This window comes from Lissotriton vulgaris, chromosome 4_1 (assembly GCF_964263255.1).
Source record: "Lissotriton vulgaris chromosome 4_1, aLisVul1.2, whole genome shotgun sequence".
NCBI classification, from domain to species: domain Eukaryota; kingdom Metazoa; phylum Chordata; class Amphibia; order Caudata; family Salamandridae; genus Lissotriton; species Lissotriton vulgaris.
Window position 1 is genome coordinate 1,868,907,850 of NC_141691.1, and position 15,855 is coordinate 1,868,923,704.

Sequence of the window (15,855 nt, forward strand, 5' to 3'; positions counted from 1 at the left end):
GGCTATGAGAGGTTCCGGACATTCATTAGGGCAACTGAGTTAAAGGATCCCTATACGAGTGAGCACAACTGCATGCAGGTGAAAAATGAATCTCTTATCTTCACCATGCAAAAATAGTAACCTGGGGTAGAAATTCATATTTAATATAATAAAAGTCATTTTCTGTGAAAGAACACATAGTCAGCACACTTGATAGTCATTGGTGGCATTGCAAAGGCAAAAAAACACGCTACACACATGATTTTGTGATTCTGTAGAAATAAAACAAACACATGCATACATTCATACATCCTGACTTACACATTCTCTACTACACCCGTTGGCAATGATTAGAATTTACCAGAAATAACAGCTGGTACCCCAGCTTTTCCCTTGGTAGGTCTGGATTTTCCTTAAAACTGGTCTCTCCGGTCGTGCATGGAAAGCCAGTACTTAATTTAAACAGGTGGGTTCCGGTGCTCAGCACCAGAACTTAATTGTTAACACCGGCACGTATGACAGTCTGCACTGTTCTGAAACAGATAGTAACACAGCAACAGTTGTTTCATCTCAGTGAACATTAAAAATGACTAATAACTGCTGTCCAAGCCATTCTTTTGGTTTTGGGGTATGGAATAATCTGAAATGTCCTACTTGTTGGGTGTGTTGATTAGTAGTTGTGTTGATTCTGTCACTGGCGGCACGTATAGGGGCAATGAGCCGTGCAAGCTGCAGTGGCCCTTAATGAGGGCCCCAGCACTAGTTCTTTTTACAAATTAAGCTAAATTAAGCACTGTAGCAAAGCAGGCCCTTAGAGCACTGTTTACATTAGTTCGTTCCACACTTTGCCCTTCCAGTAGCCCTTCAGCCGCACAAAGAAATCGGTTTAGGGGCTACATGGGGGACAAGTGATGAACCTGATGAGGTCATCAGGCTGGACCAGTAGCAAATGATGTCACTTGCTCTACCTGTGGCCCCTCAGTGGACTGTAGTTCATGGTGGCGGCAGGGGTTGGGTGGGTTGATGTCGCAATCTTCACAAGCAGATGGAAAGGTTCCAGGTTTAACCTCAATGGCTCTTTAGACTGTCACAGTAAGCAATGAATGCATGGCTCTCTGGAGACACCATTCATAAGCATATTCTCACAGTATTGCCCATTTGTGTCTTTAGCTGGTGATCTTGATTTCACTGCCTAAATAAATGTATGCAGCTAACCCCTTTGTAGTGGTTACTGTTAAAGGAGACAGAAAGAAAAAACTGAAAAATGTACACGTCTCCAGAGTGCCTCAGGGGGGCGCACACAGTAAATCACCATCAGCCAGCTACACAGCATGCAAGATACTGTAGTGGAAATGAAGACACTGGGAAAAGAAGAGTAATAATTGAGCAGATTAATTCAATTGATATAACTGGAAACATTTTTAAAGTCTTCAAATTACACCTGAGCAGTGTTTTTATATTTGTGATGCCTCCTCTGGGTGGTATTATTTTAGTTGCATACAGCAGCAAAATACCATTAATTACCAGCGACAGGATGCATATAAAGCCACTTTGACATGCATTCAAGGAACAACAAAGCAAGCAGGTGTGAGGGTAAGCGCCAGCGCCTCGTGTGTAATCCACAGGGCTTTCATCTTTACCTGGCTCAGAAAGGAAGCCTCTTTAGTTGTTTGCAAGCCTTGAATACATAATCAAGCCTCTTTCATGGAAGAGCTGCAAAGCTCAGATCTGTTCTAGGTAAGGCTGCTCTGGCATGGTGCCAGGACTGCAATGCCCCACTCTGCAGGGAAAGAATGATGGCTTCTCAAGGAGTTCCCCAGACACGCCTCCTTGGTGGTCTGGCTTACTGAAACTGCCATTAGATATTGGCACAAGTTATGAGTGACACCTTAGAAATTGCTACAATGCCTATGTTTTTAACCAAGGTATTTTATAATTGTGCTATAAAAAGCATTATTTGTCCTTTTTTACTGTGAGAAATATCTTGCGAAGTGAACCCAAGGAGGCCTCCTAGAAGGAGGGATTTCGTTTTGCTTGCTGGGTTCCCTCTCTCTGTACATATGTGTGCCCCACCATCCCCCGCTGCAGGGCAGAGTCCACACCCTCTGGCCCAGCTCTGGTGCCTTCCGCCTGGATGGTGTCAACGCCAGGCTCTGCAGTGCATCCAGGGCCACCGTGGTCGCCTCACAGAGCGTCTGAAGGGCTGTCGGGCTCCCATCAAAGGACTGAAAGAATGCGATGATCCCTGTCCCGTCTTGGGGCACCTGATTGGAGGCGCCTCCAGGCTACGTCACCTGCAGGACCTGGCCAGGCAGGAAGTGACACAGCGAGAAATAGAAATCACTTGAATAGAAGTAAGGCCAATGCTTAGAAGAGTGCCTGCGCGCTTGAGAGCAGCCCTTCATTCTTACACTTAAGGGAGGTGATGAAGACATATCTTTAAGGGGCAGCTTCAGCAATAAGAGGCCTCGCTGCTTCACCACCCACCCAACCACAATGTGACCCCCTTTAAAGACCTCAACTCATCTCCCCACACTCTCGATGTACACCGTTGTGTTGCTCTTCATCGATGGCACTATAGCAACATGGATATATGAGTACACACACAAACTCGCACTAACACGAACGAACAGACACAAAGGAACAGTCGTTCACAAACACACAAACTCAACTACGCACAAGTTAATGTAATTTGTACTTGTAAAGCGTACTAATTCCCCAACCGGGGTGTCCTGGCGCTGTAACACATACTGCTGTGGAACCCTTCCTGGCTTTCCCTGTGAAATGTCCACCCCTGTGCGCCCCCAAGGTGAAGCCAGGCATCCCAGCGCTGTTGGGGCCGTTGTGGAGATTAAGCAAGCTAGTGCCCAGAGTTACAGAGTGGGACCCATGATTGGACTAGGCACCGAGGCGAGAATTATCAGGTCCAAGGAAATTGAGCCCAAGACCCGCCGAAGAGGGGAATTGAACCCTGGTCCGGGCCAGACCTCTGCATCAGGGTCTGCCACTCTAACCATTGAGCCACACTTCTCCACCCATGCCCACAAACACACTTGCACACACACATTCACTAACGCAATAATACACAAAAACGCACACACAAACACTCTCAAGTACACGCACAGACACACACAAAATAGTGTTTTTCAAAAACAATTTCAGTTAATACCGGCTCTGGTGCCTTAGTGGTCTAATGCGTCGACTGTAGGCACCTGTGTTCGACCTCATGGTCACTGGTTCAAATCCTGCTGGTTCCACTCAGCCTTTTATCCTTCTCATGTCGATAAAACGAGTACCATTGAGTTGGGTGACAATAACCATCTGTTATTCAATGCCAATATACTCTTGGGCTAACGTGCGCTTTACAAATACACATTATGCTATCTTCTCCCCCTGACACACCTGAGGGCGCTGTGATATTTGCATGCTTAGGCGGTAGCCTACTATCTTACGGAAACAGTCTGGTTTGATGCGGACATTTAAGGGTCAAAGGGCAAAGAAATGCAGTAGGTTTATAACGATGTTTTCACTACTTTCACGTGAGCGTTTCCGGCAGTGACACCACGCACGCGCTTCCAGTGTTTTTTATAGCCCCACACACCCAGAAGCTGTGAGCGACAAACGCATTTGCAAATGATACAGCTCATTAGTTTGCCGACACCAAAATAAACCATCAGATGAGCGACGCGAACCCTTAAATAGCGTCAGTCCTTGATTGTAGGGCAGCGTATTTAGTTCTCACGTGCCAGCACCAAGGGTTAGGTTATACTCTTAGTAAAGACGGGAGTTTGTGGCCCACGATGTATACGTCTCTTTATTATGTGTTGCTATTCTCTGTTTCAGAGCCTTCAGTGGCATTGTGGAAAAAAAATCGAAAACCCCCAATCAGACTGCTCTGGACAAAAAAAGAGTGACATTATGCAGGCAAGAACTGGTAAGATACACACATCATCTAATCAACTTTCAATCCATTAGCTGTACAATAATCAGTACACACCAATCCGGGAGAGCATTCCTGCAGACCTGGACCCGTCATGTGCGCTGCCGTGTGTTCTCTTTCAGTGGGTGTGCTCCAATGTTTTGTCGGTTTCTTCTTCCTGTGTGCTTGGGTAGATGGCACCCACGCCCTCACGTGAACCACTGGTCATATTTTCCACATTTCAAGAGTCAAAGGAAACTGTCCATCCACTTCTGCTCAGCCAATAATTATCTGATAACCTTGAAATCTGCATTTCTCATGAGAAAGAGAAGGTTATTCATTGGCTTTAGGAGATGTTGTGTCCTCCACCCTTTCTCCAATCAAACACAAGCAAAACAACTTACAGATACATTTGGTTGGGTTACTTGTGCCATCAGGGTCAATTAATGAACACAATTATACATTCCAGTCCTTCCATCATGAACTAGGTCGAGAAGGCCAAACGCATTTTGTTGAGTACTTAGATCAATCACCGCCTGAGTATTGGATCTGACCATGTTCGGCGGAAGGCGAAAGGTTCCTAACACAGAGTTGCTCTGTGAGTATCCACCAAACTCCTTTATCAAGCGAGGTTCAAATGTTAGATTCGACAGCTATTCATTCGTCCTCGACTTGAGAGAGTCAATTTGGCATTTGATGAAAAGAAGCCTTTGACATGACTTAGATTGCTTGCGTTCCTCCTGACTGTGGAGACGAGTAGTGAAGTGAGTGATGGCGCCAACTCACTGGGGAATTACTTGTTCATCTGTTGGTGGTTTTTCTTTTCAGGAGGCCATGTCAAGTGTTGCCAGTGCTATTACAAAACAGAAGAAGATGTCCAACAGTGACATGATGCGTGAAGTTCAAAGTGACATTGAAAAAATACGCTTCCTGATCGATGAGGTATGATTGAAAAATATATGGACAAGCTCTCTTGTCATTACTAAAGCTGATGCCCTGATGAAGGATTGCTTACGATGCTAGATATGGTGTTGGTTCTCATCGTCTCATATACCGTTTTATTGATTTAGCGATGTAGTGTCAAAGAAGCATTATTCCGTACTCATTATGAATTGAGCATTAATTACTCTCACTCACTTGGTTTTTGCATTTCATTTTACCACCTGCTGCTTTTATTGTCCATTTTTTTAACCACAAAACATTAAATCAGGCACATAAATTCAGCTACCGGAGGAAGTTTCCCTGTCAGAAATATCACACTCACCTCTTCCATATTACTTGAACATGGCAACCAATGTGGGCTTAAAATTTGGCCTCTTTCCTTACCCATGTCAATGCTTCGGTACCTTGGTAACTGGGCCACATGGAGAGTTCATGGGGGGGGGGGGGGCGAAATGCCTTAGGTGTGCAGAGGATGCATGGTCCATCCACGATAAACACAGGCTTATGTTTTTAGAGTGGGTCATGTGTATACTTTTGGTACATGTAGGAGGGCCTGCAGGCCCACCACAGCTCTTCCTAGGACATCTAGAATACCCTAGGTGCAGTGATGGGGCCCTAGTATGCCATGATGCCTTGTTAGAGACAGGTAGGAGAGGATGGGGCGGACACAGGACACCCAGCAAGCCCAGCCTGCGAACGGCCTGCTGCAAAAGTTGAGAAACATGGCCCACAGTTCCTGCCCTCCTGGAGCAAGGAGCCAGGGCCCATGCAGAATCGTTGGTGACCGGGAAGCCGATACACTGAATTGCAATGGAACATAGATGGTGCTTCCTAATCTGTGCAATATGCAAATTAAAGGAGATGAACTAGCCTTACAGATCTACTCTATGAGTAGAATTAGATTTTATTATCCCATAACTCTGAATAGCTGTAACCTCTTGACTGCTCCCTTGACCATGTGGAAAAGTCAAAGTACTCTGAATAGACCCAGAGCTGTCAATAGAGTTGAAATTACATAGCATAATGTTGGGCCATTACATCCCACGAGAGGCATTATGGGCAAGAACTACAGAATTAACTATGAAAAGACCCACGAACCACGGAAAAGCGCCTTAACCAGAAACCTGCTGTCCTCAATATCTTGGGTACCAATAGGGCTTGACATCCCAATCACCATCTTTTTCATTTTTACTGTACTTTAGAGGTTTATAAAGGTGTTACCTCTTTTCAAAGGCTCAACATTTACTATGAATTCATATTGGTTACATGCATGGTTGCCATTTTGCTATACTGTATCTGCTTCAACCCTCAAGAGTCTTAGAAGGCCCAACTTCCCATCTCAGGCCAAATCCGAGTGAGAGACGACACATATATGCATATCCTTATGTTAATTGTATAGTGTGATCATAGACAGTAAAGGCTCATACAGGATCAAAGGCGCAAATATACTCAAAGAGTGAGTGGAGAGCTAACTGCTTTCTGAGAGATCACTGTATCCTGATGTGGTGATTTTTACAGAAGTACGGCTTTAACTCTTTCCAAACTAGTAGCAGGGTTGGGGCGGTCCTGATGGATCCAGGGATGTTGTTCTGGATCCTGTGTACATAGATGGAAAAGGCCTGCTGTCTTGTCTTTCTCTTTTGTACACTTCTTTTGTTTCCAGTCTGTTGCTGTCCTGGTTGCGGGTGTGCCGAGAGCCACCACAGAGGGTTACTACACCAGAGATGCTGGACTACACATGTCATCCAATGCAACCCTTGATATTGTTAGATGGAGCCTATGTTACATTCTCATTTATTTATGGTGTGTTTTCCTTTAAGTATCAGACCTGTCGCATGAATCTGCATGAGCTCCTGCGTGAGCCATGGCATGAGAGATGTTATTTCTTAAATAAGTTCCACATTCCAGTGGAGTTAGTTAGGTTTAGCACAGTGTTAATGTAGACAGTTGTACTCTTGCCACTGCACTGTTTGGACCTGTATTCCTGTGCTGCATTAAATTCAACCTTCATACTTCATGCTTCATTGAATGATTTTAACAGCCTGCAACTTCAGTTTCTGGGAAAGTTAAAACTTTCTTTGGTGAAAACCACCACCCGTCAAATATCATCGTTGTGTCTAGCCTACATGGACCCAGCCATTTTGTGCATGAATAGTATTTTCAGGTTGAAAGATTTGATTGGCTGGTGACTAACTGCATAACTTCTATTGTTGAACAGCTTGTCCTTAATACATAAACACAGAGGCCTAACCGTTTGATTTAAATCCTTTCCAAAAGCCGCAACACACAGTGCCCGACGTGTTCATCTGGATGCTCAGCAACAACAAAAGGGTGGCCTACGCCCGGATCCCCTCGAAAGACATCCTGTACTCGCCCGTGCTGGAAGAGAAGGGCAACCACTGTGGCAAGATAAAAACCCACTTCCTCAAAGTGAGTTATCATTCATGTGACTATCTTCATGTGCTGCTTTGCAATGGTACACATGCTACAGAGCACCCCGGGGGGACCACGCGCACTGATCCGTGCTTTCCTTAAATGGCTGTAAAGTGTAATGCTGTGCAGTGGCGGCTGATTGCAATCTCTGATGGGCTGAGCAGGGGCCATTACAGAGGAGCCAGGCCGCCTATGTGCATGTCCCCAGGCTCCGTGTTATTTCAGGATATAGCAAAAAAAAAAAATTTCTATAATTATAATTTGATGCCGAAATGTCAAGCACTGATGGGCGCTGTACTGTGGTTGCCTCAGATTTAATGTCGGCTAGAATTGTGGTTTCAGCTTAAAATGCCATTTCCAATAATATTGTTTTATTTCCCGAAACTTGCTTATTGTGAAATTTATTAACTTAAGTCATTCGAGAGCCTTAATTAGGTGCACCTTTTCAGACAATGAAAAGAGAACAAGTAGCCATTTAAGCGCGCTGATACCCGCAAGGGTTATGTTTGTGCTATATGAAACTTTTCAAGAAAATAAATGGAGAAAGAGACACGGACAAATGGTACACAGCATTGGGCCGACATTCTGAGTGAGGTGATAACTAAGGCATCTGTGGATGTATAACAGATAGTGCCCCAGGGCATAATGGGCCTGTGCACCAGCTTTTCTGAACCCCTGGGGCCCTGTGGCATTACAAACGGGCCGCAGAGACTACTGATAGAGATGGCAAACATGTAGCACCAGCGCTATCTTCAGAGGCCTTTCCCTCACTTGCACGGGGGCGTGGCCCTATACAAAGGAAGGAAACACTTTGCCCCTGTGCCCACGCCACATTACGGACATGAGTGCAGAGGCAAACGGGCCCTTAGGAGACACATTAACAGTGCACCGCAAAAAGGTGGCAACCTGTAAGTGCGCCCCCCTGAGGGCAGCCTTCTGGAGGAAGAGAGATTGTTTTGAGGATGCCCCAGACATCACCCTGCAGGTGGGTGCAGCCACTTACTTCACCCATCTGCAAGGGGATCTGTAACCCCTCTTCAAAGTGCAGGTGGGCTGCCCCCTGCACAGAAAAACGCAGAGCATCTTTGAACTATTTCACCGAATCCGCTACCCCCAGGGCAGGCGCAAGCTTGAGGCTCCTCTATGTGCAGTGCACTCATTGCAATAGAGTGCTCTGTCCTTGCTTGCACCGGGCACATCTACTTAAAGGTGCACCCTGGCACAAAGAAGGACAGTGTACCCTGTAAGCATGGGCGAATTTTGCGAATCGGGCGTTCGCGAATTTTGCGAATATGCGAACTCGCAATCCGCAAAATCCGCGAATTCTCGCGAATTTGAGGATTTTTTTTTTGTGTTCGCAAGGATTTCTGCCAGTTCGCAAGGATTTCTGCCAGTTCGCGAGGGTTTTGTACCAGTTCGCAATTGCGAACTTACATGTCGGCTCGCAACGGTCACAATTATGTTGTTTCTACGTCTGGTTCATCATCACAGGTTCCCAGCACCCTCTGTTTCACCCCTTCCACCCTCTGTTTCACCGATGCCACCCTCTGGTACATCAATGCCACCCTCTGGTTCATCATCACTGTAGATTATGGGGGGGAAAAGCAAGCACACCTGCCTGCTTCAACTGACATGAATTAATTTGGGGTTGATTTATTAATGTGTCACTGTTTTAAAATTCCAGACTGGCACCTACTTCCTTATCTGTAATTTGCTTTCTGTTGCAGTGACATTTTTTTTTCCAGGACCTTTGTGGCCTACTTGTAGCTATTCTATGAGCCTGCTGTGAGGGTCAGAGCAGGGTCATACAATTGTTGCAACTAGCAACTGAACTCTGGAGGGGCCCTTGTCAGGAAGCACTACAGGGAATGGTTACTAATGATGAGTTTGAACTTTTGAACCTGCTGAATGCTTTTTTTGTGTTCGCAAGGAATTCTGCCAGTTCGCAAGGATTTCTGCCAGTTCGCGAGTGTTTTGTACCAGTTCGCAATTGCGAACTTACATGTCGGCTCGCAACGGTCACGATTATGTTGTTTCTACATCTGGTTCATCATCACAGATTCCCAGCACCCTCTGTTTCACCCCTGCCACCCTCTGTTTCACCCATGCCACCCTCTGGTACATCAATGCCACCCTCTGGTTCATCATCACTGTAGATTATGGGGAGAAAAAGCAAGCACACCTGCCTGCTTCAACTGACATGAATTAATTTGGGGTTGATTTATTAATGTGTCACTGTTTTAAAATTCCAGACTGGCACCTGCTTCCTTATCTGTAATTTGCTTTCTGTTGCAGTGCAAAATTTTTTTTCCAGGACCTTTGTGGCCTACTTGTAGCTATTCTATGAGCCTGCTGTGAGGGTCAGAGCAGGGTCATACAATTGTTGCAACTAGCAACTGAAGTTTGGAGGGGCCCTTGTCAGGAAGCACTACAGGGAATGGTTACTAATGATGAGTTTGAACTTTTGAACCTGCTGAATGCTTTTTTTGTGTTCGCAAGGATTTCTGCCAGTTCGCAAGGATTTCTGCCAGTTCGCAAGGGTTTTGTACCAGTTCGCAATTGCGAACTTACATGTCGGCTCGCAACGGTCACGATTATGTTGTTTCTACGTCTGGTTCATCATCACAGGTTCCCAGCACCCTCTGTTTCACCCCTTCCACCCTCTGTTTCACCGATGCCACCCTCTGGTACATCAATGCCACCCTCTGGTTCATCATCACTGTAGATTATGGGGGGAAAAAGCAAGCACACCTGCCTGCTTCAACTGACATGAATTAATTTGGGGTTGATTTATTAATGTGTCACTGTTTTAAAATTCCAGACTGGCACCTACTTCCTTATCTGTAATTTGCTTTCTGTTGCAGTGACATTTTTTTTCCAGGACCTTTGTGGCCTACTTGTAGCTATTCTATGAGCCTGCTGTGAGGGTCAGAGAAGGGTCATACAATTGTTGCAACTAGCAACTGAACTCTGGAGGGGCCCTTGTCAGGAAGCACTACAGGGAATGGTTACTAATGATGAGTTTGAACTTTTGAACCTGCTGAATGCTTTTTTTGTGTTCGCAAGGAATTCTGCCAGTTCGCAAGGATTTCTGCCAGTTCGCGAGTGTTTTGTACCAGTTCGCAATTGCGAACTTACATGTCGGCTCGCAACGGTCACGATTATGTTGTTTCTACATCTGGTTCATCATCACAGATTCCCAGCACCCTCTGTTTCACCCCTGCCACCCTCTGTTTCACCCATGCCACCCTCTGGTACATCAATGCCACCCTCTGGTTCATCATCACTGTAGATTATGGGGAGAAAAAGCAAGCACACCTGCCTGCTTCAACTGACATGAATTAATTTGGGGTTGATTTATTAATGTGTCACTGTTTTAAAATTCCAGACTGGCACCTGCTTCCTTATGTGTAATTTGCTTTCTGTTGCAGTGCAAATTTTTTTTTCCAGGACCTTTGTGGCCTACTTGTAGCTATTCTATGAGCCTGCTGTGAGGGTCAGAGCAGGGTCATACAATTGTTGCAACTAGCAACTGAAGTCTGGAGGGGCCCTTGTCAGGAAGCACTACAGGGAATGGTTACTAATGATGAGTTTGAACTTTTGAACCTGCTGAATGCTTTTTTTGTGTTCGCAAGGAATTCTGCCAGTTTGCAAGGATTTCTGCCAGTTCGCGAGGGTTTTGTACCAGTTCGCAATTGCGAACTTACATGTCGGCTCGCAACGGTCACGATTATGTTGTTTTGACATCTGGTTCATCATCACAGGTTCCCAGCACCCTCTGTTTCACCCCTGCCACCCTCTGTTTCACCCATGCCACCCTCTGGTTCATCATCACTGTAGATTATGGGGGGAAAAAGCAAGCACACCTGCCTGCTTCAACTGACATGAATTAATTTGGGGTTGATTTATTAATGTGTCACTGTTTTAAAATTCCAGACTGGCACCTGCTTCCTTATTTGTAATTTGCTTTCTGTTGCAGTGCAATTTTTTTTCCAGGACCTTTGTGGCCTACTTGTAGCTATTCTATGAGCCTGCTGTGAGGGTCAGAGGAGGGTCATACAATTGTTGCAATTAGCAACTAAACTCTGGAGGGGCCCTTGTCAGGAAGCACTACAGGGAATTGTTACTAATGATGAGTTTGAACTTTTGAACCTGCTGAATGCTTTTTTTGTGTTCGCAAGGATTTCTGCCAGTCCGCAAGGATTTCTGCCAGTTCGCAAGGGTTTTGTACCAGTTCGCAATTGCGAACTTACACTGCACGCCGCAAAATTGTATCACCAAGAAAAAAAAATCCGCTGCGTGCGAATTTGCGGATTTTCGGTAAATTCGCTATCCGCGAAAGCTCGCGAATTTACCGCGAGCGTAACGGATTTTCCGCCCATGCTTAGTGCCCTGTATGTAAGACGGGCCACGGAAATATCAGTACTGCAGCTGCCCCAACACCTCCTTTTGCCTGTAGATTGTATACATTATGTCATGTCATTTTACATGCAATTATATTCAACCGCTTCACCCATAAAGAGATATCCTTTCACATAACCGGTCACAGTGAAAAGGAGTATCATCATGATCAGTGCACCTCTAAAAGATGACTAAAACAACCATTATTACAACACTGCTATCAGTTTACGAGCTTTAAAATTATCTGACATGACCAGCAGATGATACTAACCACTGAATTAAATATGTTCCTGCTAGGCAGGAACTGCTGAATGCACATAGCAACATCCTTATGATGAAAAGGGTGTGAGATGCGCTAAATTTGCCAAATGTCAGAACAATTGCGATAGAAGTTACATTTTATATGTTGTCGGGTCTTGTTTCCCCCTATGTCCCCACGCGGTCTCTCAGGTCGGAATCTCTTCATCTGGCGATTAAGACTAGGTTCAGACTGAGTAGGATAGGAGGTCGTTCCTTTCGAGGTTTGGCGGCTGGATTATGGAACTCCCTCCCTGTCCATATTCGTGCCCTAAACATCCTGACTCTCTTCAGACGCGCTATAAAAACCCATCTGTTCGCTTCTGCTGACTGATCCCTTCTCTTTCCAGCATCGATTTGTTGTGTTGTGGTACTTGATCAGGCGCCAGGACGCCCCTTCGCTGTGCGCCGAATAAAAGTTATTAACATAACATAACATAACATAACATTAAGAATGTGAAGAGAACCTGAAATGGTAAGGGAAACTAATTACAGGTCAGAGAATTCAAACAGAGCAAAGAATACGTTTGCAAATATTTTATTAATGTTATGATAATAGCCGAACACACTCACATTCAGACTCCCCTCTCAGGTGGACAAATAATTCGGGACCTGACCACAGCCAAATGCAATCCAGTCTGTTAGTCTTCCAGCCCAATAGCCTATGTACCTAAAGTGTGCACTGAAAGTGCTAATTTAGACTGGCCTCTTCCACTATACAGTGCCAACAGGTGTCTCAAATTGGCGAACAACTGTAGAAGTGCATTTTCCTGCGACGGAGGTAAATAACTGTTTGTCACCTATACTTAAAGGAACGCGCTTCTTTTGGCTGAAAATGTAGCACCATTTGTAGGCATCTATAAAGTAATTACAGAGTACAATAGGGCACAAAACAACACCAAAACTCCTGCAGAAGATGAAGATCATGCTATGAGGCCACTTCGTAGATTTTCTTCCTAATATTGCTGGAGGAATTTCTTCTCAGGCTCAGAAATGGAATACATTTTCCAAAAGGACTGATAGCTCCGGGATCAGTTGGGTTGGCACATTCAAATTCTCGATGGGAAGGTAAACATAGTTCCCTAGGCTTTTCAGAAAGTTCAGAATTGTGGAGATATTGAAATGGAATTAATTGGAAGATATTTATAATTCTAGCATATGAATGATTGCTCTTTAGTTCTTTAGTAGTCCAATGGCCCGGAGACGGTTAACCGTGAAAATAACAGAAGTGAAAAAATAGGGATATGGTTTGGATTTCCCACTTGATATACAGATTATTGCACATTTACTATGCAATCCTCAAAATTATTATTTGATTGGGAGATTATATGAGATCAAAAGAGACCAATTCTTGGGATCATGGGATCCGAAGGTCCGTCTTAGAGGAGTGGCCATTTCTTAAACAGGTCCAAAGGTCAGAAGAGTACTATCCACAGTCTGTTCCTGTTCAGGAGATTCCTTTGTGATTTAAGATAATTTGTGCTTCCTTAGCCCAGTATTCATGGAGGTATAACCTGCTGCCCACTGACAACAATCTAGAAGGGTGGAAATCCTTCCTGAGTTCACCTTAGGTAACTCTACCTGGATGGTAAAGGCAAGAGACCTGTGTCTGGGATATACTGAGGGCCTAGAAGCAGACAGGTTCAGCTTAGGTGTTCTGACATACAGAGACCATTATTTTGCCAATGGGCTCACTCAGCTTCTGAGAGTGAGCCGTGGGCTGTGCCAATTTTTATTCTCTATCCGGTCCTGGTGGAGAGGGGTAGGCGACACAACGGAGGCACGGGAGCAATAACCTTAGCTACAGCGGCTTGATTCACTGATGTCCATCCCGCCAGGTACTGCTGTTACATTGATTGATTGACCTTTAGGCATGGAACAATGTATTAGCAGGTATTTTACTTCCAAACTGTTGTTTTAAGCACTGATACTTAGCTAGATCAGCAATACTGTAGACAGCCAATTTATAGGTCCTGATGAATCGCTGGTGAATATACCCGAAGCGAGAAACATGTCGACCACTACCTTCACCTTGTAGTATAGTCTTGAGTGTGGAATACATCACTTTCCAGACCTCCCAGACTAACTATTGTTTTTAGTTAGCGCACGGGACCACACGAATAAAGTTCCTTCTGGTACTCCTGCTTTATTTTAATTCACTTACCGTCTACTACTATTCTGGCCCCTCACCCACACTTCACCCATGGGCAGTTGGATAAAAAGATCTCCGCCAAAGAGCCCCTCTTTGAGGTGTAGCCCGTTGGGTATTGCACCGCCCACCCAACGAGGAGCATTGCCCATGATGAAGCATGACACCTGCAAGGGTGTGTGAGGCCAATATATCCAACAAAATGGATACCCACTGGTTGGTTACTATTTAACCACCCTTGCATATCCACACCCCTTTGACCTGTACCTGCACCCCAGGAACAGCCCAGTCTTCTCCTTGGTAACACCAATTTTTATTGGCTCTTCTCTGGTGGAGGCCGAGGATCATTCCAGGGATATCTTAGTTCGAACAGGTACCGGCAAAGAGCTTCCCACTGTTGGATTTATTAAAGCCTTTCATCTTTTGAACTGGCATTCTTGCATTTGATGTTCGATCATCAAAGCTTGAGCCATCAGACCTGCAAAGGTGGCCAGTGGATGGAATGAACCATTTTATCTTTAATTTGCTCGATCAACTCCCTATGAAAAAGGGCCCACAAAGTCCAGTCAACTCACAAGATTTTAGTTGCTAGCTGGCAGAATCGTGTGATATAAGACAAAACGTTCTATCCATCTTGATTGATATGACTAAGAGCCTCTTTGACACAATACTTCAGATCAGGGCTCTCAAACATTTGTTTAAAAGCAGCCACAAAAGTGGCATAATTGGAAAGCATAGGATCTGCAGTTACCACTAAAGGGGGTCATGCAAGCTAACGTAAGCCTTGACAAGGCACTGATTCAATTTCCGACCTTATCTCGATCTTGTGAGAATTTCACCATGCGGAAGGCAAAGATCACCGTCAGTGAATCCAGAAATTCCTTTACTATGTTTGGGTCCCCAGAAAATCGTGGAGTCACAGTGGAAACCATTGGAACATCTGCAGTTCTTGTAACAATAGTCTAACATAGAGAAGAATGTTTATCATGCAGTTGTTGTAGGTCTCTCATCTACTATTCAACTGTCTAAACCAAGGCATGCATCTGATTCACTGGCCCACCTGAGCTTCAGCTGTCAGATTGAATGTTGGTCGTCGCAAACTGTCACAATAACTACACCTCGTGGAGTCTCTCAGGCTACTTTTAGTATCAGACGTCCAGGGCTTCACAGTCTTCACAGCCAGAGAAAAGGTTGACCCCTTCAAGTAGGCATGTCTCCACTGACACTAATTACCATCAATCAGAAAGTGACCCTCATAAGGGGCCCCAACATCAGAAAACCTTCAGATGGTGGCGAGGCTCTGGAGTCTGACAGGTTTTACCTCAAAGAAAAGCCACGCAGCTCAAAGAAAATACAGACCAAGGAAAATCCCAAATTACCGACAGGGTGCTTGAAGCAGGAGCTGGAGAGGGAGGAAGGAGCCTGAAGAGAGGCAGAAGTCAGAAAACTGGGAACAGAAACACAAGGAAACAATCCATAAAAAGATCTGGAGCGAAGAACACAACTAAGTACTGCTTGAAGCATTGTGACACGAGGAGTACAAGGCGCATCCCCTTTATAGCAAAAAAGCAGGAAATTATGTCAAACAAGCTGTCCTACTCTTGGTTTGGGAAAACTGTTGCAGATTTGAAAAACATGGTGGCCATTTTGAATTGGGAAGTATACCTTCCCAAGGACCTCCACTGAGGAACCCTGGGAAGGAGGAGCCTGGAGACGCTGCATGCATCTCGTAGAG

At 45.0% G+C, this 15,855-nt stretch overlaps 1 protein-coding gene across 1 annotated transcript in view; it reads left to right on the plus strand.

Moving 5' to 3' along the window:
- FER1L6 (fer-1 like family member 6) overlaps positions 1-15,855 on the plus strand; it is a 755,805-nt gene that overhangs the window by 505,820 nt on the left and 234,130 nt on the right. The window contains exons 16-18 of the mRNA XM_086966191.1: positions 3,823-3,913; positions 4,727-4,840; positions 7,118-7,270. Coding sequence (XP_086822317.1) covers positions 3,823-3,913; positions 4,727-4,840; positions 7,118-7,270 — 358 coding nt within the window. The remainder of the gene's footprint in view (positions 1-3,822; positions 3,914-4,726; positions 4,841-7,117; positions 7,271-15,855) is intronic.